Consider the following 25,825-nt stretch of genomic DNA (forward strand, 5'->3'; position numbering starts at 1 on the left):
TTGGGTGTAACAATTGTCAGGTGATTATTATACCATGAGGAGAATTTCGAATAATATAGATATTTTTCTCATATAGAGTGTATAATTCTATAATTTATATTGCGCTCTTACAAAAATTAATGGTATCTTACGTCCAAATATCATAAATCAAAAATAACATTGTTTGTATCAATGATGTGTTTTTAAGTTGTCGCATATATAAAAAGTTTGTCTATTCAATAAATAGCTCGGGTGATTTCTCGAGACACAAAACTAGTAAATTATTAAAGGATTTTAAGATTTAATAATATATGTCTGTCTCCTTTCTCTAAAACCCTAACCTTCATTGTTGAATTTTGAAAGTCTTTCTATGATAGATTGATTTTACTATTTCTAGTCTGTGGCCGACTACAAATGAAACTTTATAATAGGTTGATTTTACTATTTCAGAATAAATAAATAAAAATTATTAAAGAGTCAAACTAAATTATGTAAAGAATGTAAAAGTCAAAATGTTACAATGAATACTCAATAAGGAAGAGTTCGAAAAACATATAGGCTTTGTTTGGTTCAATATTAATAAAGGAAGAGAAAGGAAGGGAAGAGAAGGGAAAAGAAAAGAAAAGAAGGGAAAGGAAGGTGATTTTATTTTCTAATATTTGGTTAATGAAAGAAAAGGAAGGGAAGAGAAAGAAAATTTATAATGTATAACTTTTATTTTTCTCTTTCAAGTCGAATTCCTCCAATTTTGGGAGGAAAGGAAAGCTAACAATTTGTAAAAGAATTTTCCTTCCACTTCCCTTCCTTTCCTTTGAATTCTCATTTCATTTATTCAACCAAACATGGGAACTTCCCTCACAAAAAAAAAAAAAAAAAAAAAAAAAAAAAAAAAAAAAAAAACCCAAAAAAAAAACCCAAACATGGGAACATCATTAATACCCTTTCCTTTCTTTTCTTTTCCACCCAAATCCCTTCAACCAAAAAGGCCCGTAGGCTTTGCATTATTTTGCGGACGGGAGTCCAAAAACAAAATAAAAAAATAAAGCCCAGAATCCAGCCCAAAAGAGAGATAGCATACGCCAAACCCTAACCCTAATCATACGAGCTATAACCGTATATAAACCACAATTTACAACAATCAATCACATAACTCTTCATCTCTGCTTTTCATTATTCTGTCTTACATTTTATTACTGTGTTTTTGTTAAAATTTGTGTCAATTTTATTATGAAATAGGAGAGAAATTGCAGTGATGCTTCAAAACTACCTATTTTCTGAGAAACTTAATTGTTTCTTTGATTAATAATTTACCAATGGATCCTTCTGAGCTTTCTCTCTTATCTCTCTTTTCGATCTTTTTTTTTAAGAAAAGAATTTAAATGTTTTTTTTGGTTTATTTGTTTGAAATTTTTTTATTTTATTTTTTCTTGGGTTTTTATTTTTTATTGAGGTTTTGGTGATTTGATTGAAGTTGAAGCCATTGAAGTGATGAAATTTGTATCGGAATATAATTATGTCGACTAAAACTACAGACTACAATTATCTGATTCAATGGCTCCTTTTCTTTATTTATATCAAATTTATACTTCAAAATTTTCATTCTTTATTATAATTTTATTGTTTTCGTTATAAGAATAAAATTGGAGTTATTGAAGTGATGAAATTTGTATCGGAATATAAATGTGTCGACTAAAACTACAGACTACAATTATCTGATTCAATCACTACATATTAATATGAGTTTAATGACATGGGCAAATATTTATCTTCTTTTAAGGAGTACATATGAAGAAGTACAAGATTTTGGACATGTCATTGTTTTTTTTATTGGATATAAAATGAAAATTTTTAAACTCCATTCATATTAAAGAGTACTTATAAATTTGAAATTATTGTAATTAATTGGTAAAATTGGTATAAACTACCTTTTTTGTCCGACTTTTTTTAAAAAACCACCTTTTAAGTTTTTTTTTTAACTAAACCACCTAAGTACCTAAATTTTTTATTGCACCACCCCTATTTCAAATCTAACATATTGCATCTCAACCATCCACTTCCAAATCATCAACCATAGCAAATCTTTCCCTTCCATATCAACCATCCACTTCAATTACCTCAATTTAGGTTTTGAGAATAAACAAATACTACAATTTAATTTTTGTAGCAAAATTAAGTGTGGGTTCTTAGAGCTTTACTCAATTTAGTCATGCATATATATAAAGGGGAGGGTAAAATGTTTTTGGAGGTGAACAAAATACATGATTTAGGAGCGAAAGTCACAAGTTGTGGGCTCCTTTGACGTCTTAGCTAATTTTTTTGTCATAATTTGAAATAGGGGTGGTGCAATTAAAAATCTATACTAATCTATTAAAAGGCGTTACTAAAAACGGTGATGATAAGGGGATTCGAACACCTAACCTTTTATAAGAAAGATGATTACTTAACCATCTAAGCCAATCTCAAACTATATTATATACATGAAAATAAAAATAAATGTATATAGTAATCACAAGGTCTAATTAAAGTAGTAACAGGTGCAACGCCCGGGCTACACACTAGTTTAGGTACTTAAAAGGTGGTTTAATTAAAAAAAAACATAAAAGGTGGTTTTTTCAAAAAAGTTGGACATAAAAGGTGGTTTTTACCAATAATTAATTCATTGTGATTTTCAATTAAACAAAATCATTTGTTTACAATTTACCGAGTTAAAGAAAATTGTTGAAGATAATAATGGTTTTCATACATTTCATTGATGTTATTGCCATCGAAACTAATTAAAATTCTTTAATTGATCTTATATGGACGATGTTTGAGGAATTAATTCATACAAGTGATACAACCACATATAATGAAAGAGTTTATGGTAATCATTCCATATAAAACATTATTTGGATCTTGTAAAAATAGAATAATTTCAATTTTCTAAACAAAAAATTACGAGTAAAATTAATACTTAGAGCTTGTTCTGATTGAATGAACTGAACTTATTTACTGAATATTTTATGAGAGAAGGAAATTAAAAACTGAACTTATTAGAGTTGAACTGAACTGAAAATAAGCTGAAGAGAACAAACCATTAAACTTGAAGTGATGCGCTTAATATAATTACCTAATAACATCATGATATTACTCAGTAAAGCAATGTAGGATGCCATTCATAGCTTCAAGAGTTTGTGCAGTATTCACTACACTGTATTTTCTATAATCTAACTCCATGCTGCAATCTAAAAGACTGTTCCTATAGGACCGACCCAATTGGATCGATCTGATGAGATATTATCGAGTTTACTTCAAGAGTATATCGCACCAAACAATAGGCATAAAAGCAGCATATTAATATGAGATGCAAAATACTTCGTAGTAAGTTGCGAGCAAAATAGCATTGCTAAAAAAAAAGCAGCAAGTTTAGAAGCACTGCTGCACTGCGTACAAGACTCTAAACATCAGTCACCTTATCATTGTTTGTATGTCCGAAAATGGACTTGTTTATACAACTTATAGGGTGCATCTCAAGAACGGAAATCACTCTATCTAACTTCCTTTCTTACTCTATGCATCACACCTTATATCCCCTTCTGCTATCCACAGAACTATATACCCATATAAAGATGCCGAGGTTAGTGTTATTTTCCTGCAGTACGTATTCATGTTTATGACTTTCTATGGGAAAATTTACTACTTGAGGAACATTTCATGTTTATAAAGCTATCTATAATTCTAGCAAAAAGGCGTCATAGTCTCAGGAAAAAATTACGAGGGAGTTGTATGGTTAGCAGGTGTAAGCCGCAACTGAACATGAACTTGAATGACATCAGATACTGTTCCGAGAATCTCCTTTTTCACTTCCTCTGCCATCAACCTTGCATCACTGACACAGAAATTGGTATAAAAAATATGTACTTGTATAATTGAATGAAGTAAACGATAATTTCAATTCCTGCAGCATTTTACCTGATCATTATGTCAGGTGGCATGGAGACCTCAACATCCAGCATAATCTTGTTTTGTAACAAGTGAGGTGTTATGTGCTCTAGCTTCATTTTCTGGAAATATAATTCAGGCCCGATGGATTAATAACAGAAACGTAAACAAAAGGAAAAATAATATATTTCCGCAGAAATCAAGGACATATAAAACTACGGAACCAGTAACTACCCCCATTATGAGTGAAAGAAGGGAGCGGAGGGGGTAAGAAAATCCTAAGCAGTAGAGTGACCCATTGAATGTCTCGATTCCACAATATCAATCCTAAGTTCTATTTTTGTCTCTTCTCTTTTACTCCACGGGAGTACAATAAAACTGTTTTGAGAGCAAGAGAATGCAACGACGCGTCTGTTCATGTTTGTCTTCATTGATATCAACCAGCAATAAACTCTAGAGGATGTGTCCTTGATATTTGTACATAATTCCTAGACTTTTTTTTGAAAGAAGAATTCCTAGTGACTTGAGGAATATTTATTACACAAATGTGGATATATAAACTGTTTTGCGCTTATAATTCCTTTATAGGAACCGCCCTTGTGGCTCTCTAAACACCCAAAAAATAAAATAAAAATCCTTATAGGAATATGGCTTAGCAAATGAGCCACAAGCAGTCTTTGTGCCCTAAATGTAGAGTAATAGCACAAGTGCTTTCAAAGAACCAGGGATATTTGCAGTCTGGTGTAGCATTCATTCAAGCCACCCGCAATACTTCCCAAAGAAAAAAATGGTAAGATTAAAAGGGCAACAAAACAAGCTACGTACACTTCCTAGATGTGAAAATTTATAGTTAGATCTGATCTGGTCTGAAGCAAATATTTGCTTAAAATGTTGAATTGAACATAGCCTGAGTGGGATAGAAGAATGAACCTTTGGAAATTGTGATGAGAATATATCAGAGATGATATGATCAAAGTCTTTGTCCTTTAAGGAGATACTGTCATTAGTTTCATCCAAGCTGTCCAAGTTTTCTTTCACATCAACTTCCGGTGATATTTCAGAAATAGAAGGATCTGCAATAAAATTTCCAATGTTAAAATGAACCTACAAGAGTACAAGGTAACAAGATCAAGAATAAAGGTGATGCAACTGCTATACTATCGTTAGCATTAACAAGCACTGTCAGTGACTTCAGAAGCTTAAACAGATTACAATAGCCATAGTCTGAACTTTAAAGCAGCTGTGCCTAATTAAGTCTGTATCTTCAGAAAACTAAATTTGCATAGCAGTGGTCGTAAATCATAACGAAAATCCAACAGCAGCAAAATAACGTATTAGAGTCAGACACTGAATTAGAAAATGCTATAAAATAAAATAAAAAAATAAAAATTTCTTTGACCAAGCAAAGAAGAGGCTATATTGGCACATTGCCCTCCGTTCACTACTCCCTCTTCCTAGACCGGCAACCTAGAATATAGCCATCTTTACTCTTTCAAACTACTTGGGGGATTTTCAAAATCACTAATCTGTTTGGCCAAGTTTCTGGAAAACAACTTCTGTTTCTTAAAAGTAGTTTTACAGAAACTGTTTCTAGAGAAATACTTATCAGAAATAGAATTGTTTGGCCATAAAAAGTAAGAAGTAATTCTGAAAAAAATGAAACAATTTCACACTGTTTGGCCTATTGTTCCCATTGTACAAATCAACAATCGATATGAGAGTAGCCCAGTAAGATATAACAACCATGAAACAATGCTAATGAGTTAATAAATGTCATCGGAAAAGAGACAGTGGACACGAGCCACGTGGTTATCTGGCAAGAGTATCCCGCCGAAATTTACTTGAGTTGCTTCTCTCTTACTTTTTTTTTGGGTCTTGGTGTTAAATGTTTTTTTTTTTTAAAAAAAAAAAAAAACTGACCGTTTGCCCAGATTGCCGTCCACCTTACATCGCCTTGACATGGTGGCTGAAAATGGGGAAGGGGGCGTCATACTGTGTAGGTGGGGAAACTGTGAAGAATGAGGCTATTAAAAAAGAAGCCTTTTTCATGGGATAACAAAGGATTTTATGTATTATGTGAGGGTAGTTTAGACAAACTAAAATATTTATTAAATAGATAAAACTCTTGCCCGAGAAACAAATTTGAGAAGATTCAATTTGTAGCTTCTGTTTCCAAGTCCCTTAAAAGCTATTTTGGCCCTTTATGGGCTTCTCAAGAAGTAGAATTTGCTTTCAAAAAAATATGGTGTTTGGCCCAGTTTTAGCTTTTGGGTCCTAGAAGCTCTTTTAGAAACTTGGCTAAACACATACTAAAATCTTATAAATGATAGCCTATCTTACAAAAAGAAAAAGAAAAAGAAAAAGAAAAAAAAATCCTCTCTAAACAGCTGGAAATTAATTCAACAAAGGATATTGCACTTTTATCTATTCAGCATATTTCATTATGCAACCAGTTTTATTTTCACCTTATTCAGTACCTTCTGCATCTCCTAAACTACAGTAAAAGGGCGTCAGGGTGGTCAAGGACATCGGCTTGCTATCCGTCCAATATACAATATCGAACAAAGCAAATACTATCATTTTAAAAGCAGGCACAAATACAGTAATGCCAGCACAATATCAAATTGGTAAGTTCATTAGGTCCATTATGCTTTTCCAATGTCCAATCCATGAATAGAAAAACAAAAGTTAATTTCAGTCACTTCATCCAAAACCAAATATAGGTGATTCAAACTGTAACAACAAAGATAATCTATGTTATGCCAATATGAGAATTGAGTAAAAGTACACTTGCAGCACAGCAGCAGTGTCTACCTATGTGTATGAAGACTTCAGCCACTTCAGGATGAGACTTGTGAATTCGGTGCCTAACATTTTCACCAATATGGTGAGCAGCACTGACACTGGTGAAAGGATCAACCTGCAAGGTACACATTGATTCAAATCTCATAACAACACATGGAACAAGGCTTCCAACTTATATCCACAATGTTCAATTGTTCACTCTCCACTCTTTCAGCAAGTAACCCTAATATTTTATATAACAAAAAAACAATAGCAGATAAAAACAGCTTTACAAGAAAGAGGTATCGGACTAGGTAAACAAGATAAACAAAATAAATCAAATTCCATATAATTGAAATTTTGAAAAAGAAAAACTTTAAAATAAGAGCGCAAAACACACTGGATATCAATCTGACAATAACAAATAAAGGAATATATATGATTCATATCGAGATCAAACAACTTCTCTAAATCTTATAAATCCTAACCACAACACACAGGATAAACAAACTTTTGTACCATAAAGTCAAGCTAACTTTTTTCTTTCTCAAAAATAGATAATTCAAATCTATGTACTTATTAAACGAGGGTATATAAATCTGATACAAGTGCAGATTCAAATGTCTGATCCTTGAAATGAATATTCAAGGATACAGTGACTAATTTGAAGGAGATAAGGAAGAATTCAATAATTCAAATATCAGATTAAACTCAAAAGTACAGCACAATTTAATAATTTGCATATGGTTTATGTAATAAGATACCATAATCTTCAGCATATGTAATAAGATACCATAATCTTCAGCATATGTAATAAGATACCATAATCTTCTAGTCCTAGAGTCCAACCCTAGATTTAAGCACAATGTCCCAACCTACTGGATGTCCCCTCCTATCCTTTACTACCCTTGGCTCAAGGATAATTTCTCATAATCATCTCCCCCTTATTGAAGACACCTACAACCTTCTAAAAGGAGACCAGAAGTAGGAAGTGATGTTAAAAAGGAAAAACTAAATACGACCTCCAAATAAGATTATTGATACTGAGAATTAATTTTGTGGTAAAAGGGGGGCAGGGTAGTTGCTATACCAACACCCCCTTAGGGAGTTGTCTATGTTCTAGCCATCACCCCTTAGTGGAATGCCTTAGGGCCTGTCTATCACCAAAGACAACTCTCATCCCTTTTAGAGTATGGAAATTTGAGAATCCTCATTTGCAAAATTTATAAACAACAAAGTTTTTCAAGTTTGACCAAAAGACATTGACGGAGTATAAAGCTTTAAAACCAGAGGATATTGAGCATAGAGGAAAGAATGGTATTTTAAGAGTATAAGCACTAATTTTCATTTAATTGTTGTATATAGTTTTGTTTTTGTTTGTTTGTTTTTTTTTTTTTTTTTAATTATTTTTTTTTTTACTCTTGTGAAATATTATCATTTATGTCATCCCTTGAGTTAAAGAACTGTTACAATGGTGGCATAATGGCATTCATTTATTAATAAAATTCAGCTGAGCAAGGTGTAAAATCACTGAACATTATCAATAGCTTGTAGACAAAAATTCCAGAAATATCATGATGCACACATCCAATCTGAATTAGTAAACATTGAGAAGGTATTATACCTCTATGTGAACATCAAGGTGCAAAAATGAGCCAGCTCTTCTTCCCCTCAGACGGTGACATCCCTATATATATAGCCAAGGGTGTCATTAGCAAGCAATAATGTGAAGATTGTGAATACTCAAGAACTCATTGCAACAGAAAAAATATATTCATTTAAATAGGGTGTCCTAGTGACTGAAGAAGCAACTGATTTAAAATTAAAAGAATCAGCAAAAATTGGATGGTGATTTGGTATCAACATTTGAATCAGTAAGTTGTTAAGCACTCAGATGGTTGCTAGAACTTATATGGCTAACAAGAGAATTAAAAGAGATTGGAGATCATTTTGCAAATAGAATGCTTCAGAATGGACCCCAAAAAAACTGCTTTTATGCTATGGAGCAGCTGCTAGCCAGCTAAGCAAAAGAATTCCAACTTGCTATCGCATGACAGATCATAAAGTGTTTAAGTGATGCTAAACTAAAATCATGACATTGCACCTATAAAAGTATTTTGTTTCATATAGGCAAACTTTAAATCCATTCTAGAATTTACAAATGTTTAAACTCAGAAACTTCAAAAAAAATTTAACCTAAATAATAGATTATCCTAAACAACCACAATGCATAATGGCCTTTACATATAACAATGATGTTTTATTGGCCTCAAACTCCCAAGGTAAGATGCCAAGATTCCACTTCCATGAGTAATGGCCATTATGGCAATGACATTGCAACACACTTGGTAAAAGCTTCAGAAACTATATCTACATGGTTACCACAAGAAAACAAAATGAATCCTCTATCTGCTCTATCACCATTATGCTGAAATATTCTCAAGTGATGTAGAAGAATCCTAGGTAACTACCCTTATGCAGCAGCAAGCTAATTAGTTCCGCACTAAGTGCACATTCATTCAAATTTGCAAAGGAACTACACCTTAACTTGAATTTAAAAGGATGAGATTTACCTTCACACCTTCAACTTGTAGAATTGTTTCTCGATGAGGGTCCAATAGCTGCTGTGGAACTGCAGCATCCACCAGCTCTAAAACACTACAGTTTTGAACAAAAAAAGTGTATATTAACTTAGGCAATGTATCGTCCACATGTTTGTCAACTTGAATTTACGCCCTAGACTCAATCTTCACAAAATCATACGTCATGTCTGTTAGCAGTATAAATTGTGCAAATAACTAGTTCAGATCATATAGCAAAGATTAGCAGATATAAATGATCCACACTAACATGACTGTTAATCTACAACACAACACTATCTAACCATTAGCTTTGTTTCCAACACTAAAAAAGCTTTCATACTGCCATTAGTTGACAATGTAATTATTCACCATTCATACATCATACTTATTAATTAAACATCACATCTTGCAAAATGAAAAAAAAAATAATGATATAAAGCTACAAATACATTCAAGTTTAGAAACTGTATAACTTTCAACAATTATTTTGAAATTCAATTATGTTTTTCGGATTATTTTGCTCACCTCTAAATTTAATAAATTTTCCATCATCCCTTCCCTTCACATATTCCAATTTTATGAAGGTTTGCAAATAAAAAAAAAAAAAAAACATGGCAAATACAGTTAAGGAATCAATCTATGAAGGTTGAAAAACAGGATACCTCTGGTAACCAGTTTCCAGACCTGCTTTTAGAATCATGCCAGACACAAGAAGACCAGCAAGGGGATCAAAAAATTTTACACCAAGAATGGATCCTCCTGAGACAAAAATTAAAAGACACTTGTCGTCAATTCTGTCAGTCAAAATGACAAAAACTAATACAATATGATCACATTTCCACGTCATTATTCAAAACAAATCATTGAAATGACAATAAATTTAACTTCATACTTATATTATAATAAAGTGAATTGGTAGAGAAATCATCACAAAGGTTAAAACCCAGCCCCCCTTTTAAATCTACAACTCTTCCACTAACATTATCTCGAGAAAGATCACAACTTTCAAAAGCTAATAATTTGTACAGATAGGGTCTTCCAAAGACAAGTATTTTTTTTTCCTTTGGCTAAGGAAAAGATGCTCCTACAGGATAGGAACCTTGCACAAGTCAACCCGACCTGGGTTAGCAGCAAGACCCCCCTTGGGAGTTGGGAGTGGCTTCCCAAGACCAAGATGGGGAGCTACAAACCAAGAAAAAGGCAGCTTAAGGTTGTGCTTATGCCAGCTTGATACACATGTACCTTGGCATGCATCTAATAATGATTTCCACCATTACATAAAAAAAAAATAATAAAAAAAAAAGAACGAAATAGGGTAGGCTACCTAGGTAAGGGTCAAATAGTTGAGAGCTAACCATGTAACCGTAAGCAGCACTAGTGTTTTATTTTGCAATACATGAACCGAGGGTAAATATAATAAGTAGCAACCATCTACTGAGAGCAGTATTGAACAGCATAATAGAATACTTGATAAGAGTAAGAAAAGTGGCAAAGAGGCCTTGCTTCTATACCCAAACAAACACTAAAGCTTCTAGCATTTCAAAGGCTATACAGGATCATTATTCCATGTATGCTAACTAAACATGAAATATTTTTGTCAGTGTGAAATCTGCCTAATTTACCACACCACACCAAGCTTCCTGATTTACGTTGATCAATTACTGCAGAAGTTTAATATCAAAATGACGCTGGTACTGAAAGCTTCAAAGTTGTGAAGTAAACTTAGGCTGTGGGGATCAAAATCAATCTATAGCCATACATTCACAACAGACAGTTCTTACCTACCCCAATAAGAGCAACAAAAGAAGAGATAGCATCAGCCCTGTGATGCCATGCATTTGCTTTCATGAGTCCACTGCCTTCCTTTTCCCCAGCTCTCTTTGTTATCCGAAAAAGACTGCAACAATAATAAAACATATAAAGCACGGTCTTTTGACTTAATATACATCTGGGCATGAAGAAAATAAAAAAGGATCACAATGAAAGGGATCTGAAACAAACATCAGAATGGCAAAAATCGAAATAATAATTTCTCATAAGTGAGATGTCTAGTAACAAAAAGCTAGAAGTTTGTAATAAACTACTACAATTGTTTGTAATTCTATCAGATTAGTTATAAATTGGAATATTACTGCTACCTTTGAGTTAAAAAGGAGATCAAATTTTCAAGTGTAGCTGTCCAATTTCTGTTATCATTGTAATAGATATCTGAGTGGTAACTATGGGTGACAGAAGATAAAGAGTAGTATATAACAGATTAATATATTACCAGGAGTAGGAATCCAATGCTAACTTGTTATATCCACAATAAATTTACTCATTATAGATTTACTGATACACTATTTTACTTTCCTTTTACATCTATCAAATGATATGAGCTTACACATTTTAGTATTAGATTGACAACTTCTAAGCATTTTCATTATTTGGAAAGTTATATAAATTCTATGATGCCTTGGCGCATTTGAACCTTTTAATCCCATTTTTACTTCTTCTAAAATCTAAACCATTATTTATATATAAAATGTTAACCATTTGAGACTTTTGAGTAGCTTTTGTCTACCAAAATCAAAGTCGTTAAACAATATAACAAATGACTAACCATAACAAACTAATCTGTGCATCACAAGCATTACATTCAAAAAATGAGGGGAGAATATATTGGAGCATATACCTAATTTATTTCTTCAACTTAGCATTGGCAAGGATAACATATAAAAACTACTCTTATATATCAATATCCACAGTATCTACCACTTACCAGCTTATACTAGAGTGAGGTTAAAGGCAGTCACACGATTACTTCATTCAATTTGTATTAAGCACCATAATTGGCCCCACAAATCCCAATAAAAATATTAATCCATACATTGAAAAGAATCTTTTAAGATCAGCCACCAAATTAACTTTTACCTAAGACTCCAAGAGCAAACTAAGAACCAAAGATTATTTAGAAAGTTAAACCTAAATCTCAAATAAAAAATAAAGTGCGTAAAATATTTAAGGGATGCAATACAGGAGAGGCCAGAAATTCAGAGTAACTAGGGGGCCTTATTGGCATTACAATGTAACATAAAGTCAGTGGCATGAAACTGACATTTTGGAGGTGGTACAGCAGTCAAAGTCAAGTATGCTTCATGACAATCATAGAGGCATCAGAAGGGTTAGCGTAGATGTACTTATTTGGGATGGATAAATGCCTTATAATAACACATTAATATCAATAAGAGAGGATGCAAAACAGGATTGATTGAAGAAGCATTCAAGACTATAAACAAGGGGAAAGCAAAAAAATAGTCCAAAAGGATAACAGGCTAACAGCAAATTTAGAGAAGCTAGCCAAGCTGGATAAGTTGTAGAATAAATTATATACCCTTCTTTTACAGCAATGGATAAGATAGCCATATTTAATGCGAGAATTGGGTGATTCATATCGATCGTATGGTCATGCCCACTATGATGACCATGCTCATGCATCAAGGATTGACTAACAACTTCAGGGGATGTTGTAAGCAAACCCTGCAAAACAACAATATCATAGTTTAGTTAGGGAATCGGGCAACATTTGGTTTATTAAAATAATCAAAAGTAATATAGCTTCATACAAATATGAATTCCACGACAACCTATACTTAAGCCAAAGTTTCTTGAGGTGTTAAACAATATATTTTGTTACAAAGGGAAAAAGGATGAAACTAGAAAGAATCAGATTCTACTGACATAGGGAGAATTTGAAAATTTCACCTCAGTGGACCAGCAGCCAAAGCTTTCAACCATCTAAACCAACCTTGCCATGAAAATTAACAGTGCATCCATCATCATTTACTCCCAGCTTTCCCCATTGATCCTTAAAAAATACACACACATACCACCCAAGATTATTTTATTCAGTCTCCAGTTATCAAGCTGTTATGTGACACCATTTCAAAATTTCAAAATCATCGTATGGCGTCCATAACTGGCTATTATGAGATCAGATGAGAAGATATTGTTGCTAAACCTGACACAAATACTACCTGGACTTTATACGAATTCTAGAATTTCAAAATCATTCAATTTATAATTGAACATTTAAACTTATTTTTCCAATAGAGTTAAGTAAGAGTCTAAGCCAAGGTGCCTCTAAAAATCTAGGGCAATTAAGTGGGTCACATGCTTGACAGGCTCAAAAATATTGAGACTTTGCAGAAACAAAGACCTACTACATGTCAATCTCTAAATGCGCATATCTATTATGTCAGAAGTGAATCGACTCTCAAAGCCTTATTTATTGGCATTGTGGGTTGGCAAACTTGGCATCCTTATCATGCAAGTCGATATTAGTATATAACCCTTGCAAAGAATATTAGATCACTTTAATTCTCAACCTCAAGTTCAACCAAGAAATTAGGAAGATTTAGTGACAGAGGAGTAAACTTCACTCAATAATAATTAATCCCCACAGAAGCTCCTTAACATCCTTGAGATGCCACAACCCATTACCTATTCCATGATGATTGTGATTGTAACGGGTGACAACTACATTATTCCATGGAACAAGCATGAACTTTCACGCAAAGTAGGCACACATACAAAAGGCAGTGAAAAGAAGGGACTGGGAGTCTGGGAGAGAGGGAAACAAAGTGATAGGTCCTACCAGCAAAATATCAGCAGCATGCCATGCAATACCTCCTGCAGTTACAAGGAGCATGCCAGAGATTCCTAGAGCTCCTAGTGTCTCAAATTTACCATGGCCTGCAGTATATACAGAAAGAAAAATGAGGTCGGGAAATTAAAGCATCAAATCATTTCATAACAAAAGAAAATTAAGATTTTAATTTTTTATTTCATCTTTCTTATTTCCCATATATTATTTTCGATGCAATTTAGAAAGTACAAAATTCATGTAATTCCAGAACAAACAGCTCTTGAGACTAGTTAACTCAACTACATGGTTTGATGGCTATATTTCTTCATGAAATACTTGGTCAGGTTGGGGGCCAATGAAAGATCAGTCACAGCCTGAAGATCCATCTATAAGCCTTCATCTACTTTTCAAGGGGTGTCTCCCACTCTTGACTGATAATGAAGAGAATAAGGCACTATCTTCTTGGGGGGATTCTAAAAAGGTTTGTGTGGCTCAGTAGAAGGTGGTGATTGGTCAGGGGTCAAAGAAAGATTTGCCACGGCCTAAAGATTCATCTTGAATGGATTGTGGGATGCATCAAAATCTTGAAGTGGAATTAACTCAAAAGAGCCTTCATTTGCTTGTGAAAATCAATACTCTTCCCAAAAACTGCTTACTAAAGGTACCAGCATAGGAATCTTTTTGGACTAAAACTTGGTCAAGCAAGGTACAATCACCACTTATGTGTACGATCTTGAAACATTGAAAATTGGATTTAACGTACAATCACCAGTTCACCACGGCTGTGTAAGGAACCAAGAAACAATGATGCAAGTGGAAAAATTTTCTTTTTATGAGAAGTGGGGTTTACAAAAAACCTTCCCTCAGAGATGCAAAGGGTCTCCGACGTAGATGACTTTGGGCTACTAGATTGGATAACATTAAAACTAACTGCTGCGGCGTTGTTAGCATCCTCATGACCCCTACTTGGCTCACTCATGCCAATTATCCTCATAGTTTTGTCAGTGTTTACCAAGAGTGGTTGGTTTGAAACAAATTTCTTTTGCGAAGAGATATCAAACATAGAATTAGACAATCACTAAGACAGTAAAACTCACGAAGTGATACACAATCCATGAACAATCATTAAACATGAGGATCAATTGAGGAGCGAGTAACCAGCCTCTTCCAGGGAAGGTTCAATTAGTGAACTTTAGGATCCAGTGACTCCAAATAGCCTCTTCTAGAGAAGTACCTTCATTTACAAACTTTACCATTTTCTCTCACCTTTTATACCAGCTTGCTTCGCAAGGAGTTTTAAGGTAACACAAATGTGAGAGCATAAAGTTTGAAAATTAAAGTAATTCCCTAAAAGAGGTTGGTCATTTGCTCCTCACTGAATCCTCAAAGCTCACTGATTGAACCTTCCCTATATAAGGAAGGCCGCTCACTTCTCATTGGAACCTCAACACTCACTGATTGAACTTATCCTTTAGGAGGAAGGTCACTGACATATCATTGGATCCTCAAACTCACTGATTGAACATGATTATCATTTCATGAGTTTTTCTGTCCTAAAAGTTGTATATTTTTATTTTTGACATCTCCTCACAAATTGCCCTTTTTTTTCTTTTCTTTTTTTTTTTTTTTTTAACCTTTTACACTTACAACCCTTAGAAAAGATTTGAACATCAACACTTTGCATAGCAACATCAGCCAATTTTTTATTCTTTCCCTCTTTTTTTTTTTTTTTTTTTTTTTTTTTTTTTTTTTTTTTTTCTCGTTTCTTTAATAATTCTTAACTGACAATCATGTCATTGTGCTTTATTGAGCTCCATAGGCTATTGGAAAAATAAACATAAATACAGACAAAACTACGACTGTAGTTTGCATGAGTAAGCCAATTAGGGGTCATGAGGATACTGACAATGGTATCCAGTCTACCAGCCCAAAGTCACCTACCTACGTAAGAAAGTCTTTGCAACCATTTGCAAGGTAAGAGGAAATGTAATTTGTGAGCCCCTCTCTCTATAAAAAGTAAATATACTCACTTGGATCATTAATAATATAGGGTATCAGCTACCTTCTGCCTAAAAAGTTTATGTTCAAAAAAAAAAAAAAAATTAAAAAAAGGTCATCCTAATTTTCAATTTTGAAATAGCAGAGTAAAATAAAAATCCAAATTTGACTACAAATCAATTAAACCAGACCTCCTCTGACTTAATTTCTTTTTCAATACAAGCCAGTCATACAACTATGCAAGATCTTTTTTTTTTTTTTTTTTTTTTGATGCAAGATGAAGAAAAACCAGCCAAATACACAGCAAAGGTGAAGGCATCTGATGAAAATAATGACGAGTACGTGACAACTCATGGTAGGGTAGTATGATTAGGTTTAAGGCAAGTGAAGGTAGCGGGTAGCCTAATGATCCCACTAATCAAATAAAAATGGACATTTAGAATATCCATTAGCCTTTCATCATTGGAAGGCTTAAGGTAAATAAGATTTATATGTTTATTTTCTATGTAAGTATTCAAAACATTATCTAGGAATACTTAAGATAAAAAAGGAAAATCCTAAAGAAGGAAAGGACACAATGTTTTGCAGCTCCACAGTAGGATGCCAAAAGGACTACCTCACACCGCAAATGCGGTGAAAAAAAGTGAAATCACATCACTATGATTGGTGAATATATACAATAGACTAATGACTAGTGGGAACTGGGAAGGGTACAAAGAAAATGAAATTAGCCATTACAATTATATCACATCAAAAATTTGAACACAAAATAATAATTTCATTAAGGAAAATTTACCAATTACTACCGCGTATTAAAACAACTTTGTAAATTACTACCGCGAAATAAAAAACTTGTGACTTACTACCATAAAAACTTTTAAAAAAATTTAATTACTATTAACCTCCACTTTAAGTCCTTTATGACGTCACTAACCCACGTTAAACCCATGGTTAAGCAACTTAACCACCTAAAAATAAAAAGAAAAATAAAAAAAGAACTAACCCATGGTTAACCCCCAACTACCCAAATCAATTTCACTCCTCTTTCTCTCTCATACTCTCTCTCTCTTCTGAACTGTGTCTACAAACTCCATTGACGAAGATTCTTAGTGTGCACGTGGTCTGGAAGAAAAAATTTGGGCTTCCTAAATTCAACATACAGTGACGCTAGCAATGAAGGAGGAAAAGGGGAACAACAAAGGAGGAGGACCCAAAAAGAAAGGTCTTACAGTACCTCCCTGTCACAATTACGAAGTTAACAACAGAAACAGAAACTTCTATCACTTATTAGGTTTAAATCATAGTTTAATTCAAAGAAGTATACAATAGCCCTAAATTTGTCAATCAAAATCGCAATCGAAAAACCCTAAATTGTAAATTCCAGAAAATTCGTACAACCCTAGAATTCAAAATCAATTAAACAATATGTTTGACGGCGAAATTAAACAAATTGATAATTACCTTAATCGATTTGAGGATAGATGGGAAGTATTAGTCTTCAATTTGGACAAACAACTTAGATTTGGAGAGATTTCAAAAATGCTCAAGGGGAAGTGAGTGAAAGAGGGATATTTAGTTATGGTAGTTGGGGGTGAACAATAGGTTAGTTCTTTTTTTTATTTTTCTTTTATTTTTAGGTGGTTAAATTGCTTAACCATGGGTTTAATGTGGGTTAGTGACGTCATAAAGGACTTAAAGTAAAGGTTGGTAGTAATTTAAATTTTTTTAAAGTTTTTATGGTAGTAAGTCACAAGTTTTTTATTTCGCGGTAGTAATTTACAAAGTCGCTTTAATACGCGGTAGTAATTGGCAATTTTCCTTTCAATAAATATATATATGTCAGAAAACAAATTCATAATGGGCATAGACATAAAATGCTATAGACATGCAAACAAAAATAATATGTAGTAATGAAAACAATCAAAGCTTTAAACCTAATAAAGGGATCAGCAAAAGTGAATCAAAGGGAAATAAATTAACCATATGGGTGTTCTTTGTCTCTAGGCGCTCTGGCAGCTTTAAAAGAGAGTAAAGCAACGCTGCTGAGAACCTGCAATACAGTTATGCCAGTTAAGTAAGAACATATATTTTTCACCATCACCAACATAACTAAGACAAAAAATTTAGGTGACAAAGACAGTGTAAGCTAAACAAACAATATATGGACAGTTATTTTTGTAAAAAAGGACGAAATCTTATGATATCTGATAGTCTTCTTCTTTCTTCAGTCCTTGACCACAATACAAAAGACAGGAGGGAAGAGGTAGGAAAAACATTTGGCGAGTTAGCTATTCCATAGATAACCATTTAAATGCAATCAATGGTGTAAAACAGGGTATAATTATTCTTTAAGGCAGATCAACATCTCAATAACTCAAATCAACCCACGATCTGTCAATCCCCAACGGTGGTTCCAACTTTCATTCACGTACCCAGCATTTACCTTAGACTATGTTCTTAACACATTATTTCATGAACTTTTTGCTTCTTCCACATCAGAATCAGACCATACCTTCTTACTACAGTTTACTTAATACTCCCTTCGTCCTTATTTGTTCCCCTCATTGTATTTTTTTGTGCTAAAAATTTAGAAACAAACCAGAACTTTTCACAATCATCTCTCAGCCAGAAATAAAAGAAAGATCATGGCATGTAAGCCAGGGCTTCCTTCCTGATACCAAACTAGCTTAAGTCAGAGATAGATGCATGATTGCCAATTTGCCATGATAAAGGAGATAAGTGAGCCTGTGCCAGGGACCTCCACCCAGCAATAAGAGCCTAAGGTTCATTGAGGGTCCTCTTCTCGCTAAACTGTATTTGATCTTGCTCCCAATACTTTATTTTAACTCACATCTACAATTATTCTAGATATTCATGTTGCAATTTAAGTCGTAATCTTTACTTGAAAACCAATACAAAATTATTTACCAGCCAGATTAAGCAAAGCAACAAACTTCAGAAAATTTAAGTGAAAAATCTGGCAGTCTCCACTGCTTTTTGGACCACCCAATATTGAGAAATATTTTATAAATCCTGTTTTAAACCAACAATTATTCTACAATCCAATTGTGGCCATTACTATCAAGTGTCAAGTCAGTATACAATAAGTAAGTACGAGAAAACACATTTCTAATCCACAAAATCAACTATCACACAACTATTGCAAGAACCTATTGCACCTAAAACAGCATACTAGTTTTCATCCATTAAGCAAGTCATTTGACACATTAGAAGCCTTGTTTTGCTCAACAAGCCTAGCTCCATAAATAGTTAACAGTTCCTCAAAAGTGACATTTCATGAGATACAATTACGATTTTCATGTTTGGCTGTTAGCACAGATTAATAATAACCCCATTAACAAACAAAAAATAGCTTTAAAGGATGAAAAAGGATACATTGAGGTACAGATGAACTATAAAAGTGCGACTTAACCTTCCTGATTATTGATCCAAGCTTCAAACTTCAATGGTTTCAAAGGAAATAAGTCAACTAGAGATTAAGTTAGCTACAAGGTAGTCAACTAAACAACATACTACTCCATTTCTATATTAGTTTGACTGAAAATAACAAGTGACTTCCGAAATTTAACAAATTATCTTTGAACCTTTTTATATCACACTTCACGATACCCTTAACAATGAATTTCAAATGACGAGTATACTGATGGCAAAGAGGAAAAGATTAATATAGCGAAGAGTTATTGTGGACTGTGGTATATTGACTCAATTCCTTAAAATGACTTCCAGATTCTTGGTTAGTGGTTATTAAAGATGCAGGAAGCAACTTTCTCTTTATCAGCAGAACTTATAGTCTTATAGTTCCCTTAAATACTAAGAACCAAACAAACAAAGACCTAGGCACTCAGTACACTATGAATGTTAATCATTGCTAAACCATGAGCCGCAAACTTTTCAAGAGCTACTGAACTATAGCACATATGTTAATTAAACTGGCAGAAACTATTATGTTTTGGGTAGAATTCCACATAACTCTTTACACCCTATATCAAGCAAGTGGCATCTAAGTTAAACTCAGAGGTATATATTTGTTTCATTTCTCAACGACAAAGTAAGATCAAGCTTATGGTGTAGTTATTGTACGTCAGATCACTTCAAAATGTTTGGTAAAGAGCTTCCATAATTTCCTCAATTTCAGCAACTTCAACACATTGGGTATTAGCCAGTACAAAGATATGCCTACATAAAATCATAACACATGCCATGTTTCTCTAATAATTAGCTTTCTCACTTCAGTAACACAAAGAAAAAGGGTCTACTCAAACATGCCATGTTCGGAAATATAATTTTTATTTTAATTGATAGCTAGAAGTTTGTATGAGCGGAATGAGCCATACCCACCTCTCCCCTCTTGCGGGTTTGAGGTATGAGTTTAGAAGATGGAATTTCTCAACCAGACATTAGGCATGGGTTCTACTCATTCCAAACCCATACCGCATACCTAGAATCTACTAATCAAACACCCCCTAAAGACTTTTCCTCTATAATTCGGTAATTCCCACCTATAAGTGCAGAGCATTTCAGAATATGAGATCACACACAGTCATTAACTAGCTAATGACAAAACAAAACTCCCTCAAAGCATTATACTCAATATTTTCAGAAACCTTGCAAAAATTAGAAGGTACAGTATAAGGCACAAACTTATAGTTAGTTTATAGGAAGAGAAACATCCCAATAACCTCTATTTACATCATTACATGTCCCAGACTTTTTGGGAATAATCTACAATATTAAGTGAAACTTCCCTCAAAAGTTTGCCTAGCCATAAATCCAGAAACCCGAAAATTAATTTTCGGGATTAAACCATACACAACTCGGCTCCTTGCCTCACTATGGTCAATCCTAATAACATAACAATAGGCAATTCACTCACATACTCCTTCAAAACCCAAAAACTTAGTATCATTACAAATGAACTGTAAATTGTACTCTTAATCAAACTAAATAACCCTCTTCTCCTAATTAATAATCAGAACAAAACATGCACATTGCCAATTCCAATACCAAATTTCCAAACAACCCCATCAAACATAATAGCACAAACATCAAATTAATTACACAAACAACATAAAATTACAAGATAAAACGCGGTATTAAAATTCTTAAATTACCACATCGGAGAGTGAATGTGCGGCGTCGGCAATGATAGCGGTGCTACCAGAGAAGTAACCGGTGACAGCTTTTCCGACAGTTAAACCAATATCAGCAGCAAGTCCAAGCCTAAAAATGTTCTCACTCTTCTTGCTAGAATCATGGTGTGGACCATGATGATGATGATGTGAATGCCCAAAATGCCAGCGTTTGAAAATTTGGGAATTTGGTGGGTTTATAATCACATTTGAAGGATCATTAATTTCTTGCAATTGGGTTGTTAAAGAGTTGATTTTTGATGGATTGTGAAGAGTAAAGATTGAATTTTTCTGGGTAGTTGAGGAAATTCTTGAGAGATATGGCTTGTAAATGAGATTTAATTTGAGGAATCTGAATCCCATTTTAGATTGAAGTTAGCTACTACTGTATTCAGTTTTTAAGGGAAAGTGCGCACATATTATTTGAACGAATGTTTCCTGTGCTTGTGATCGTTTCTTATGTTTGTGATCTTTTGGGAAGCTAGTAATACCATGTGTCAACGAACCTGATTCTCAAATATTCCTGATTCTCTCCCTAATTTCAACCTTCCTTTTGACAAAAATATTAGGGAAAAAAAAATGTTAGATACCGCCATTTAAATTTATCAAAATCGGCATCATTATTGGCCTTACTAAACCTTAACCCATTTTTTCTCCCCTTTTTGTTTCTCTCATCAAACACCCCAATCACCAACCTTTTTCCACACAACCACCACAACCGCATAGTCGAGGTTCCCGGTATGAGAAGGCGGCGGCGGCACGGAACCAGGCGGCTAGTCAAGCGAAGGTCAAGAGGCGGTAGTTTTGGTGGCGGGATGGCTGGAAATCCGAGGAAGGAGATAAGTTTTCCGATGGAGTTTTTTTTTGTTTTTCATTTTTTTTTAAAAAAAGTAGGTGGCTGGTAATCGGAGTTGAAAACCGGTTAACATCCCCAGTAATCAGTTTTGATCGCCAGTCATAACCGGTAACCAGTTTTAGCTCCGGTTGACCACGATGATTGGAGGTCAAAATTAGTTACTGTGGACGATAACTGATTTGCAACTCTGGTTTCCTAGTAACCGGAGGCCAAAACCACTTTAAACCCCTAGAAAAAATATCTACCTGCTGAAAAGCAGACGATGGTGTTTCTGGTTCATTTTTCCGACGAGCCCCTCCATCACCATCTATTTCTCGCGCTACTTTCAAGGGTCTTGTGTAAATGGTGGTGGTTGACACGGTGGTTGTGGGTTGGGGGTGGTCGATGCGGTGGCGTAAGTCCTATCGGTGTCATGATTGGTGGTAGTTGACTTGGTTGTGGTGGATGCTAGAAAAGAAAATGGGAAAAAAATTTAATAAGGGCAAGGATGTCTCTTTGATGGTGGTTTGATAAATTTTTTTGTGGCGGAATTTAGCACTTCACTTAAAATGACTAAAAAAACTTGTTCATCGGCTTTTTATACCAAATTTGATATCAAATTGGTATATCAATGGGTATATGAGTCATTTTACTTAATTTAAGGGCAACTTTGTACTTTCATTGTTTTTTTTTTACCTCCCTTCTCCCTCCTTCATCATAGCCATTTAACTTTCTTCTTTCACACAAGCAACTACACACCTGCTCTGATAATTTGTGGTGATGTCTTGTACAAGAGTAAGGTCATGTTTAGTTTACCTTATTTTTACTTATTTTAGAAAATTTAAATTTAGATCAGATTAGCTCAAAAAAAATAACTTCTGACATACTTTATGGTTTTACAAACTACGAGATACACACTAGGCGTGTACAACAAACATATGATATTGTACTCGTAATGTTGTTATTGTAGATTTTTTTCGAAAATCAATACTTACATAAAACTTTAAATTAAAGATCATAAAAGAAAAATAGATAATAACAAATACTCCACTTCTTGTACCTTAACCTTAGAAAATATTGTTGATTGTTGAGTTTTTTTTTAGAAAAGATTCAAGACCATAGAGTAAACATCTATCGTACTACAACGACGTATATAGATTAGAAAATGTGTATTTTTTTTCTTTTTAATACATTTTAAGGGTTTTTTTTTTCCTACGAAACAGATCAGATGAAAATGCATGCAGTGGTATATGTTAACTATATTGGTTTTTTTTTATTTTCTTTTTTTTTTTAATTTTAATGAAAAGTAGATAATTTTGTTTTTTTTTCTGTGATTATAGTTTTGGTTTGTGGTTAGTTAGAGCATTTGCATTGGTGAGTTAGTACCCTACTCACAACACTCTTTCTCCTCTTTGTGAGTTAACTCACCATTGTGGGAAGTGACTCACAAGTTACCCATAGTAAGGAGAACACCCCACTGATGAGTAAGTGGCCCACAAGTTACTTTATATTTTTTTTTGCTTTTATCCAATAGAAACATGTCAAGTGTCCCCTTCAAAGCAATATTTGAATTCATGAATTAGGAGAGATAGTGGTGAGTAACCTTACCCATTGTAAATAAAAAATAAGGTGACTCGTAATAGTAACTTTGAGATTGTAGAAAGTGAGGTGGAAGATAATTTGAAAGAGAGAGAAATAAATGAGATGAGTTGTAATGGTGGTGAGTTACCCACCATTGCTCATGCTCTTAGAGCATGAGCATTGGTTAGTTAGGGTCTGTTCTCATTGACTGAATTCAGCTGAACTGAACTGAGCTGAACTGAACTGAACTGAAATGAATATTTTATAAGAGAAGGAATTAGGAGTTGAGCTGAACTGAACTGAATTGAACTGAACTGAACTGAACTGAGCTGAACTGAACTAAGCTGAACTGAACTGAATTTCAACGTAAGAGAACAGGGCCTTAGTAGTTACTCACAACACTCTCTCTCCGCTTTGTGAGTTAACTCACCATTGTGGAAAGTGACCCACAGGTTACTCATAGTAAGGAGAACACCCCACCGTTGAGTAACTGGTGAGTAAGAGCACCCACAATGGTGGGGTCCCTCCACATTATATTCCACTCTCTTGAGTCACTCCCTTTATTTTTTCCTACAATGGTGAGTAACCCCACCATTCTATCTCCTACTTTTATCAATACCCCACCATGTTTTGTCTCTCCTACCAATGAAGTTTATGTTTAATTACTTTTCTAATTAACATATTAGTCTAACTAATGACATCTATAAGTTCTTGAATTTGTCATTAACTTAGTTTACGTAATAATTATTTGTAATAATTATCAAAGTATTCGTAATAATGACATGATTAATGTAATTATTATTAAAAAAATATATTGAAGACTTAACTATTATTACTCTTAAAATAACAATATCCCATTTAATTCATAGACGGAACTGAAAAGAGGTTTCACGACATGGGAAAACATTACAATGAAAAAAAAACATTACATAAGAAAATAATTATCCGTCTACTTGATATCGTCATTCATTACCAAAACGACTCCATACGTGCTCAACCAAGTCTTTTTTCAATGACACATGAGTCTCCCTGTCTCGGACATTATTTTTGTTTGCCATGTAACTCACTAAACTGAGATTACGTAGTCGTCCTTCTCTCACAGTGAATGGTTGGTTAACATCTTGGTTTGAAGATCCGGCTATATTTTGAGGTTGATCAGTGATAAATTCAGATGCATCGTAATGCAAATAGTTCTCTCGCTCATCTTCAACAATCATATTGTGCATGATAATGCATGCCATTATAATTTTCCATAGGATTTCTATCCACCATGCGAGAGCTGATTGCCATATTATTGCGAATCGAGCTTGTAACACTCCAAAGGCACGCTCAACATCTTTGCGATAACTTCCTTGCTTCCTCGCAAATAATCTTTGCTTAGCAGTTTGTGGAAGCTTGATGGCTGGGATAAATGCTGCCCATTTTGGATGTATACCATTTAATTTGTAAGGTAGTATCCCATATTGTATCTATTTCCATTCACATTAAAGCTCACCTCTGGGGCTCAAATATCATCGAACATTGGTGACCGTTGGAGGACATTTATATCATTTAGTGAACCAGGTGTGCCCAAAAAAAGCATGTCATATCCACAAGTCTTTGGAAGCAACAGCTTCTAAAATTATGGTCGCAGTATTACTCCTTCCTTGGTACACTCCTTTCCATGCACGTGGACAATTTTTCCACTCCCAATGCATGCAGTCAATGCTCCCCAACATACCGGGGAATCCACGAACATTAATTTCACGAAGAAGTCGCTCTACATCTGAAGGTGTTGCCCTCCTCAAGTATTATTGTCCAAATTTAGAGATATCCCCTTCAACAAAGTGTTGGAGACAATCTCTTGTTGTACTTGCCGCGATTTTGAGGTATTCATCAACTACATCGGCTGTTGTACCATAAGCAACATTCTCATTGCCGCAGTACATTTTTGAAAAGCCATAGCACCAAGTCTTCCAATGGCATCAGGCCTTTGTCGAAAGTATTCGTTACTTTCGCTTAGCTCCTCAACAATGCGCGTGAAAACGTGTTTACGCATGCATGCAAAATATTCAACGAAACATATCGTCATTATAAAGTGGTTTGGGACTGAAGTAGTCGTTATATAACCGTGTATCAGCATCTTCACGATGTCTTGGTACGTACCACCTTTGCTTCTCAGGACTAGGAGTGAATGTGACCTGAAAAGTAGAGGTGACAAGGGGGACAACAGCTGAATTGATCACTTCCTCAATTAATTCCTCTTCCTTACGCCTCTGAGTAATTGATTTGTGCCACTCAACATAGTCGTTCACCATATAATCGAAAATACCAAAACTTGATGAACTAAAATTTGAATCAGAATTCATTTTTGGGTATATATGAAAAG

The 25,825-nt window shown here is 34.1% G+C and overlaps 2 protein-coding genes and 3 non-coding genes across 5 annotated transcripts; 3 read left to right on the forward strand and 2 right to left on the reverse strand.

Annotated features, from left to right (window-relative positions):
- The first annotated feature begins 1,219 nt into the window (after window positions 1-1,219).
- On the forward strand, window positions 1,220-1,311 carry LOC145618770 (small nucleolar RNA R41). Its single transcript, XR_014108020.1, has one exon. It is a non-coding gene; the product is annotated as a small nucleolar RNA R41 (small nucleolar RNA).
- Window positions 1,312-1,457: 146 nt separating this feature from the next.
- LOC145618771 (small nucleolar RNA Z155) lies at window positions 1,458-1,533 on the forward strand. The gene has a single exon (XR_014108021.1). It is a non-coding gene; the product is annotated as a small nucleolar RNA Z155 (small nucleolar RNA).
- Window positions 1,534-1,626: 93 nt separating this feature from the next.
- On the forward strand, window positions 1,627-1,702 carry LOC145618773 (small nucleolar RNA Z155). The gene has a single exon (XR_014108023.1). It is a non-coding gene; the product is annotated as a small nucleolar RNA Z155 (small nucleolar RNA).
- Window positions 1,703-3,333: 1,631 nt separating this feature from the next.
- LOC145616625 (metal tolerance protein 2-like) lies at window positions 3,334-22,415 on the reverse strand. Its single transcript, XM_081671380.1, has 12 exons — window positions 21,024-22,415; window positions 17,872-17,941; window positions 13,903-14,000; window positions 12,640-12,785; window positions 11,048-11,163; window positions 9,929-10,025; window positions 9,258-9,342; window positions 8,309-8,371; window positions 6,715-6,820; window positions 4,831-4,973; window positions 3,931-4,022; window positions 3,334-3,847 (listed from the first exon to the last, which is right to left on the reverse strand). Exons 1-12 carry the CDS (start codon window positions 21,402-21,404, stop codon window positions 3,730-3,732), a joined length of 1,515 nt encoding a protein of 504 aa, XP_081527506.1. The 5' UTR covers window positions 21,405-22,415; the 3' UTR covers window positions 3,334-3,729.
- A 2,004-nt stretch (window positions 22,416-24,419) lies between these two features.
- On the reverse strand, window positions 24,420-25,495 carry LOC145616844 (uncharacterized). Its single transcript, XM_081671565.1, has 2 exons — window positions 25,355-25,495; window positions 24,420-24,926 (listed from the first exon to the last, which is right to left on the reverse strand). The coding sequence occupies exons 1-2, from the start codon at window positions 25,493-25,495 to the stop codon at window positions 24,420-24,422; spliced, it is 648 nt and encodes a 215-aa protein (XP_081527691.1).
- Window positions 25,496-25,825: the final 330 nt, after the last annotated feature.

The sequence above is a fragment of the Chenopodium album genome, chromosome 26 (genome assembly GCF_948465745.1).
Source record: "Chenopodium album chromosome 26, dcCheAlbu1.1, whole genome shotgun sequence".
In the NCBI taxonomy this organism is placed as follows: domain Eukaryota; kingdom Viridiplantae; phylum Streptophyta; class Magnoliopsida; order Caryophyllales; family Amaranthaceae; genus Chenopodium; species Chenopodium album.

Excerpts from the sequence above, each read along its gene's own strand:
- LOC145616625 (XM_081671380.1), bottom strand. The coding sequence starts at position 21,404 with ATGGGATTCAGATTCCTCAAATTAAATCTCATTTACAAGCCATATCTC. Across the intron at positions 12,786-13,902 it reads ATGCTGCTGATATTTTGCTG|GGTTTGCTTACAACATCCCC; the intron begins GTAGGACCTATC and ends GTTGTTTTGCAG. Across the intron at positions 10,026-11,047 it reads TGTTGCTCTTATTGGGGTAG|GAGGATCCATTCTTGGTGTA; the intron begins GTAAGAACTGTC and ends TTTTTGTCTCAG.
- LOC145616844 (XM_081671565.1), bottom strand. The coding sequence starts at position 25,495 with ATGCGTAAACACGTTTTCACGCGCATTGTTGAGGAGCTAAGCGAAAGT. Across the intron at positions 24,927-25,354 it reads CAATGAGAATGTTGCTTATG|ATACAATATGGGATACTACC; the intron begins GTACAACAGCCG and ends GAATGGAAATAG.